This window comes from Rutidosis leptorrhynchoides, chromosome 4 (genome assembly GCF_046630445.1).
Source record: "Rutidosis leptorrhynchoides isolate AG116_Rl617_1_P2 chromosome 4, CSIRO_AGI_Rlap_v1, whole genome shotgun sequence".
Classification (NCBI taxonomy): domain Eukaryota; kingdom Viridiplantae; phylum Streptophyta; class Magnoliopsida; order Asterales; family Asteraceae; genus Rutidosis; species Rutidosis leptorrhynchoides.
The window spans coordinates 119,805,247-119,813,387 of NC_092336.1; the positions used below are offsets into that span (position 1 = coordinate 119,805,247).

Consider the following 8,141-nt stretch of genomic DNA (forward strand, 5'->3'; position numbering starts at 1 on the left):
CATATGCACTTTTAATCATATGCGCTGCGCTTTTAATCATATGCGCTTTTCATCATATGCGCTTTTCATCATATGCGCTGCGCTTTTCATCATATGCGCTTTTAATCATATGCGCTGCGCTTTTCATCATATGCGCTTTTAATCATATGCACTTTTCGGTGCTACATAGGTATTTCTCATTTCCGGTTATCATTGACTGATAATTATATCCATTATGATATATATCAGAGAAACTTAACAAATTTCTCTTTGATTTGGGAGAAAACAAAGCGTTGTTTATCAGAAAATTCGTACCATTTGGTAATATGAATTTTTGCCTTTTTCGTTCCTTTTATCAAGTTTGCAAGACCTGATATAGTATTTATAATTCCTTCATTTGATTTAAATCAATGAAGTATTTCTTAGATTTGATCATAGTGTGTATGTTACCAGTATCTGCAATACATAGGTCTTTACCATTTAATTGATGTTGTATTTTAGCAGGATTCATACTAAAACTTCAAATAAGATAAGCAAATAATGAGTTATATTTCAGCAAGATAATCAAATTATATTACCTGCAAACAAGTTACAATCTGAAGTACATAAAAGATAACACTTAGTAAACATATGCGTTATGGTCTTAAACCATTTATTTATGAGTGATACATAACAAGCTAGGCATCTTAGAAAATTCAAACCATTCAAGTCTCAAGATAGCTCATGGTTTATTTAATCAAGATTTTTCAACAGATTCACTCTCGTTTTCTTTTCTTTTGGGACTATTTGTAGAGATAAACAAGATTTTCATGTATTCAAGAAATACTAGACTGATGATCCACGTTACCAGATCATTAATAAGAATCTCCGGGATTCTTATAAGAGCGTCTACTAACATCTTCAATTTTATTCTTTCACGAATCACCATTATTTCTTGATAATTAATATCGTATCTATCTTTGAGTATTTTCCATAATACACTTGGATCTTCGATCATATAATATGTAGATTCTAAGGACTCGTCAATATGTTTGCTAAGAAAAATACTTGCTATTGCTTTCTCTTGTTCGGAACAATTGTTATTTTCATTCAGGGTTTCTATAATACCGATTGATTCGAGATGTTTTTCTACATTCATAACCCATGTTAAGTAGTTGTTCCCACTTGATTCTAAAGGAGCAAATTTAAGCCTTTTCAAATTCGACATTTTCTATTATCAAAAAGATGAACAACATAAATCATAATCATAATCAACTTCTATTCATAGATAAATAATAAAATGAAATTAGAATCATTTTAAATTTATAAGTAGCAAACAACAGAATAATGGCATGATTACAAATGATAAAATCACAAGAGCAGGGTAGAATATAGGTTTACCCTGTGGTATATTAGCAACAATGATGATAGTTAGTATGATCAATACAATAGGAAAAATCATCCTTGTGTGAATCATCTTTACAAAAAACTTTTTGAGAGTGGTAAACTGAGAAAATGAAGATTGATTTGTGAAAATGTGAAAAACGGAGATGTTTATTTTATATTTGAAAAATATAGTCGTTGTAACGTAATCAGTTGACGTTAACAACCGTTATGTATATATGACCGTTGTAACGTCGTTAGTTGACGTTAACGACTGTTATGTACTCGTTGTATTAATAATAATTTTAATAAAAGAAATTTATTAGTACAAATACGATTACTATAAATACATTTAGTATACAGAAGTTTAGTATAAATACGAAGATTAAGAGAATAAACATATTATGCATAAATAATAAATTTTAAGAATAAACATTAGTATGCATGAAATAAATAATGATTAATTACATAAGTAATCATAAATGTTAGATAACATAAATATAAATGTTAGCGAAGTTAATAAGAGTTAGATTACAGAAATATAATTCAGGCGGTATAACCGACCATATATAACTTAAATAACATAAATATAAATGTTAGTGAAGTTAATAAAAGTTAGATTACATAAGTACAATTCAGGCGGTATAACCGACCATATATAACTTAAATAACATAAATATAAATGTTAGTGGAGTTAATAAAAGTTAGATTACAGAAATATAATTCAGGCGGTATAACCGACCATATATAACTTAAATAACATAAATATAAATGTTAGTGAAGTTAATAAAAGTTAGATTACATAAATACAATTCAGGCGGTATAACCGACCATATATAACTTAAATAACATAAATATAAATGTTAGTGGAGTTAATAAAAGTTGGATTACAGAAATATAATTTTACTTATGATGATAATAATATTTACCTTACTAATAAATAATAGAAGATATCGTTAAAGAATTTCTTACCTTGATTAGTGACTTGTGCTTGCTTAGATAAACCTTGATTATACGGAGCACTTCGTGCTGATAACGTGTTATAAATCTAGTAGTTTATAACTACATTTAGTAGTCTATTCTTAGCAACAAGGCTTCTTACTAATAAATATGAACAAAGAATAAAGAAGAGAAGTAGAAAATAATTTCTATTATGAAAGTATCGACGCATCATATCCTTACATTTCAATTGGTATTTATAATACTAAACTTTACTGTATAAAATCTACTCACAAGATTTCATATTTGTCTTTTACTTGGTGGATTGATAAATATGTAGAATAAATTGTCGGCCATATAATCATAACTTTTATGATATCACAACACTCCTTACCTTTCTTCTGTCTCCTTCAATAATATTTTGATGATGTACATAAAATATCCTAAATAACCTTATTAAACAATAGTTATATAAATCGATAAATTAAGGGGAACAAACATTATGTTTTGGATCATCTAAACTCATCCACGACTACCTGCCTTCCAGCTGAGTGGTATCGAGTTTTAGTAGGGCGGGCTCGCGATTAGTTGCCAAGCAACCTGGGTTCGATTCCGAGGAGGGGGGAGATTTTCTTCAGGATTCCTGTGATTAGTTGCCAAGCAACCCAGGACCCGCGATTAGTTGCCAAGCAACCCGGGGTTGATCCTTGGAGTTTCCTAGCTAGCGTGTGTGGGTGCAAATGATAGCATTTGATGCCTCTCAAGCCGTTAAAAAAAAAACTCAACCACGTATGTTCATCATCAATCCTCAATAACATCCAAATGATTGATTGGATCATTGGATGGTAAATGTCGACCAAGGAAAATGGCCAATCGATGTTAGGACGCTTTTATTTCAAAGATTGATTGGATCATTGGATGGTAAATGTCGACCAAGGAAAATGGCCAATCGATGTTAGGACGCTTTTATTTCAAAGAATTCTGATATGGCCATGCCTAAAACCGCTGTAAATTCATGAAATCTATTGATGCCATCACCATTTGTGTCGATATCATGCACGAGATCAATAAGTTCACGAGAGGTCAATGGGTGACCCATTTTAACCATTTGGCTAGCCAGTTCGACAGGGGTGATGAAACCATCACCATCTTTGTTGAACATGCAAAACATCTTCATGAGTTGGTCATCATTGTTGAAAACCTCATTGATGTAATCAAGCAAGATGGCATTCAACAATTCTTTAAAATCAATAGATCTGTTTCCATTAGCATACATATTAGCCAACAATGTCTAGTATCTAAATCGTCGCCTAGTTTGAGTCCAACGGACCTAATACGCGAGCTCGAGATGTGTTAGTCTGCCATCAGAGTCAAGGTCAAAACGGGTGAAAATGTCTCTTAATATATTGACTTGGTTGAATGCAACTAGAGTCATAACACCCGCAAATGACTATGATTGAATAAATATGACTGTGAATATGAAGGAGAAAACAAAATCGCAAGGAGAATATGAGAGAGTTATGAATAGGATGATTTTTGGTATTGTATATTGGTTACATGTGGTTTGTGTTAAGACTTAAGACAAAAGGGTTCAAACATAAAGTTAGTAATTGTAGAACAAAACATCTTCTAAACCCAAACTCTTTTTCTTCGGGCCTTGGGATTACATAATTCTTGTGTTAACTATTCTATGTATTCGACGTGAGTCATTATCGAAATTCTGTTTTTATTGTTAACAGAAACTTTATTAATCAATGGAAAATATATAATTTTTTTACCATACTAAATTATCAATATGAGTATTGTATATATAAACTACTGAAACAATGCTTAATATATATAGAAGAATCATTTATTAGTGTAAACGATTTTCCGCCACAACACGCTGACCAAAATCCCCTCCTTAAAAGCAAACTTAGAATACAACTTTAATCGTCTTGTAAAAATTGCGACGTTGGTTATCTGTCTTAGGTTCAAAAATTCTTCACAAACAAAGTCAAACGCACCAAAGACGAGATCTTATAAAAAGCAATGACAAAGAAAAGTCAAAACTGAAGGGTCAAAATATTGCTACAATTATTCCTTTTCAAACAAAGACCCAAATAAAAACACATTTTCTACGTAATAAAGTAACTTATTTGTTTGAAATAAACTTTTATTAGTGGCAAAATAGATAAAGAATTTTCTGATCATTTTACTTTAGAGAGCGGTTTTCTTTTTCTCAAATGTACATAACCTAATCGAGGTATCCCTATGATCGTTTCAGACCATTTCTCGAACTATATCAAATATCCACCAAGAGAAGTTCGAATACGAGATATACAAGCAATCTAGACGGCTTATCACTGGATAAATATGGTAACCATAATGATATAAATAAATTAAATATGAAGATGCACAAAAGTCATTAAGTCAATACATTAAAGCCAAAAGAGAACAAATCTCTTGGCTTAAAGCTATTGTGTTACAAAAACAGTAGCTTCAAAACTTTGACATCTTGAAACTAATGCAACAACTTGCACATTACAGATAAGATGCCACATTGTATCCGGGTTTTGCTAATTAGTTAAACAAAATGATAAGTCTGATTAGTTAGTTAGTTATGCTTGTTTGCCAACCTTGAATTTCTTCTGGCAATGATCTCGGCTGCCCAACTCTTGCCGATTTCTGTTTGAAACTTCCCTGCAGAACAACCATCATTGAAAAAACTACGGCCGCAAAATAAACAATTTATTATGTTTTTTTTTTAATGATGGCTAAGAGGTAGATCTTACCGGCTGTCGAGAGAAAGAACTCGTCCAAAACTCTGTCGTGTTCTGCAATAGCAACATATTAGCAATATATCGCAGAATGAAGCAAGACAGTAACGTCATTTTCAAGATTATTTCTATGGCCTATGGGACCCGTAATAGATAGTACTATGAATGGGTCAATTTAAGTTATTTTTTTTATCTCAAATGAATCAAATCAAAAGATGAATAGATAGGGAACGGTCAAATAGGTTGAAACTGGTCCAAGATTCTGCTTTTTAAACCTCCTACATTATTTTATGAAAAAAAAAAAAAAAAAAAAAAACAAACTCACGATAAATATTGACCCGTTTCTACCTGCAACTGTTTTGACCCATTACCTGACCCATCCAAGTTGCCCCCCTCTTATACACTGTAATTCATAATATAGCATAGCAAAAAAAAACATAACTGTACTAATGTTGTTGTTACACTTAACAAGGACCTTTATAATGGTTGTGTTTTCGAAGATCTAGATTTTGTATTTGTTGTGTAATTAAGGAACTTCTAAGTTGAACTTCGAAATGGGTCAAAAGGTGTCCAACAAAAGGATGATAGTTCTTGTATGAATATATATTATCAGTTTTCCACTGAGTACTTGGCACTTATTCGGGATGGTATTCATATCCAACAGACGAGCATAGAAATGAAATGACCTAGAGATATTTTATGTAATAGTAACAAGTTATAGTTTTTTTTTACTGTTTCTTAGCCATAAGATGCTTGTGACCTAAACATACCAGTTTCATATTCAAGTGCTTGCAAGATCATCTCGACCTGTAGAATGAAAACACTAAACTTCAATATCTAGAACAGATGTTTTGAAAAAAGATAAAGCCTTTCATTATAAAATTGAATAAAAAAGATGGAGAAACATACTTTATCGAAATCTTTCACCAGGTTAGCCTCAAGTGAAGCGTTATCCTCATATTCCCTCCAAAGTTCTTTAATTTCTTCAGCTGCAAGTTATTAAACATATAATCGACTCACACCCATTCGAAAAAACTAAAAAATTATAACATATAAATATAAATTTTAGATAATGGATAATTGAAAATACCCCTCATCCCACCACCAAGAACATTGCACATTTCATTCAAAGCCGCTAGCTCAAGTCTACTCTTTTCTACTTTAGGTATACCATCAGATGGCGTTATATCTCCAACAATTGCTGTTAAATTCATATTATATCATAAATCATAATAAGCCAATAAACAAACCAGTAAATCATACACATAAATGAAAATTGAGTATTACACATGTACCTTCTGCAATGTCATGCACGATTGCAATTTTGATACACCTATATAAATTAATACAGATAAATAGTGAAAAAAGATACACTATTGTATAAGTAAAATATTGTTCTTACATTTAAATCATTAGTTGCAAGGTTGAAAATATATAAAGGAATAAAAGAAACTTGCAAAGTGAGTGTAGACCGAACCTTTCCCTATTAACACCAGGAAGATCACCAACAATTAAAGACATCAATGCCATACGATACATATGATCAGCAATAGATTCAGGACCATTTATTCCATGATTCACCCATCCTTTTCTTTTTGTCGTCTACATTGAATAAGTTATGTTCATATTAGTAATTACAAAAATTTTGTTAATATACTGTGAAAATAATAGAATTTAAAGATTGTAAATTGTTAGAAATCATAAAATTCCTGGTAGGGGCAGAGTAGTGGGTTGGTTAATGTAGAAATATCAAATTGGGCTGCCATGTAAGCTTGATTTACATCTCGCGTGCTATACTTATGGTTAAGGATGTGTTTGATTGCATCTAATAAAATGATTAAGCACTAATGTTGAACCGTTCAGCATTCAACGCTTTCATTTGTTAATTCTGGATGATAAAGAAATGTGTGTTGAACCGTTTCTAGTTGAAATACACTCTTTAATATCCTTCTTAGATTATACGGAATATCCATAACACTTGCTAAACAATTATATTCTTTTATTTATTCATGCAAAGGCTAATATAATGTATTTACTTCATTGATTATTTTCATATCAATAATGGTATTGTCATTTAGAACCATGCTTCAATCAAAACCTTTGAATCATCCAGATTTTGGATCATTCAACGCTTAATCATTACTACGTTTTATCAAATGTACCCACAATCAAGCTTCTTCTAGAGATCGCCCCTCGATTCAATACATATGCTTATTTTTTCTTTAAAAAAATATAAATAAAGTAGCAACAACTAGATTCCCAAAATAAATATATCATTATATCTTAATCTTAATTCTTAATCTTAATTCTTAATCTTAATAATAATAAAAATAAATATAAATATATTAGCTTTTTATCAAGCCCTAATTTACATATACCTAATATAACAAAATAATGGTACATAATGACATTCACACAAAACTTAATTAACAATGAACAACAAGCAATTTTTATAAGAAATTAATCGAATTTACCTTAAGGCTATGACATAAAGTAAGAAAATCAATGCTAGAAGATGAAGATGATGAAGGAGAAGATGTGGGTTCTGTAACATTTAAATTAGTAGTTGATATTTTGGGTTCGAATTTAGGGATTTGACAACGAACAACAACAGATCGCAATTTATGATCATAATGAGGGTGAATTGGTAATTTAAAGAAACCAGGACGATGAAGACGATCAAGCTTATTAACAGGATCGAATGTGTGCGGAGAACACGATGAAGATATGTTAGCTGCTGCTGCTGCTGCTGTTGCCATTGATGAAAATTAAAATAAATTTTGGTGAGAAAGGTAAAATCTTTTTTTTTTCAATTGAAAAAGGTGGGGGTTTTGCTTTGGAATATGCCTTTAGTAGTTGTTGCAAAAAGGGTTGAACATGTTATAATAATAATAATAATATAGATATGGATAGTCAATTTTGGTGTATTCATATAGTCAATTTTGGTACACAAAGTATGTATTTTTATATTGAGATTTTAGGCTATAAATACTCATGAATGCAAGCATTAAACTTGCACCATTTCTCACACTTACAAAGTGTTTCTTTCTTTCTCTCCATTATCATCTTTGTTCTTACACTTCATTATTAGTATTCTAAATC

The 8,141-nt window shown here is 30.9% G+C and overlaps 2 protein-coding genes across 2 annotated transcripts; both read right to left on the reverse strand.

The window, feature by feature from the left end:
• Positions 1 to 3,235: 3,235 nt before the first annotated feature.
• LOC139840949 (probable calcium-binding protein CML16) lies at positions 3,236 to 3,556 on the reverse strand. Its single transcript, XM_071831189.1, has one exon. The coding sequence runs from the start codon at positions 3,554 to 3,556 to the stop codon at positions 3,236 to 3,238; it is 321 nt and encodes a 106-aa protein (XP_071687290.1).
• Positions 3,557 to 4,728: 1,172 nt separating this feature from the next.
• Positions 4,729 to 7,862, reverse strand: LOC139843221 (uncharacterized). The gene is made up of 8 exons (XM_071833286.1): positions 7,514 to 7,862; positions 6,517 to 6,641; positions 6,335 to 6,372; positions 6,130 to 6,240; positions 5,949 to 6,028; positions 5,810 to 5,846; positions 5,055 to 5,096; positions 4,729 to 4,962 (listed from the first exon to the last, which is right to left on the reverse strand). Exons 1-8 carry the CDS (start codon positions 7,796 to 7,798, stop codon positions 4,877 to 4,879), a joined length of 804 nt encoding a protein of 267 aa, XP_071689387.1. The 5' UTR covers positions 7,799 to 7,862; the 3' UTR covers positions 4,729 to 4,876.
• Between the last annotated feature and the right edge of the window lie 279 nt (positions 7,863 to 8,141).

What these genes read in the sequence shown, in the direction of transcription:
- LOC139840949 (XM_071831189.1), bottom strand. Translation starts at nt 3,556, where the DNA reads ATGTATGCTAATGGAAACAGATCTATTGATTTTAAAGAATTGTTGAAT.
- LOC139843221 (XM_071833286.1), bottom strand. Translation starts at nt 7,798, where the DNA reads ATGGCAACAGCAGCAGCAGCAGCAGCTAACATATCTTCATCGTGTTCT. An exon ending in CCTGGTGTTAATAGGGAAAG is followed by an intron (nt 6,373 to 6,516) that starts GTTCGGTCTACA and finishes TAATTTATATAG; the next exon opens with GTGTATCAAAATTGCAATCG. An exon ending in CGTGCATGACATTGCAGAAG is followed by an intron (nt 6,241 to 6,334) that starts GTACATGTGTAA and finishes TGAATTTAACAG; the next exon opens with CAATTGTTGGAGATATAACG.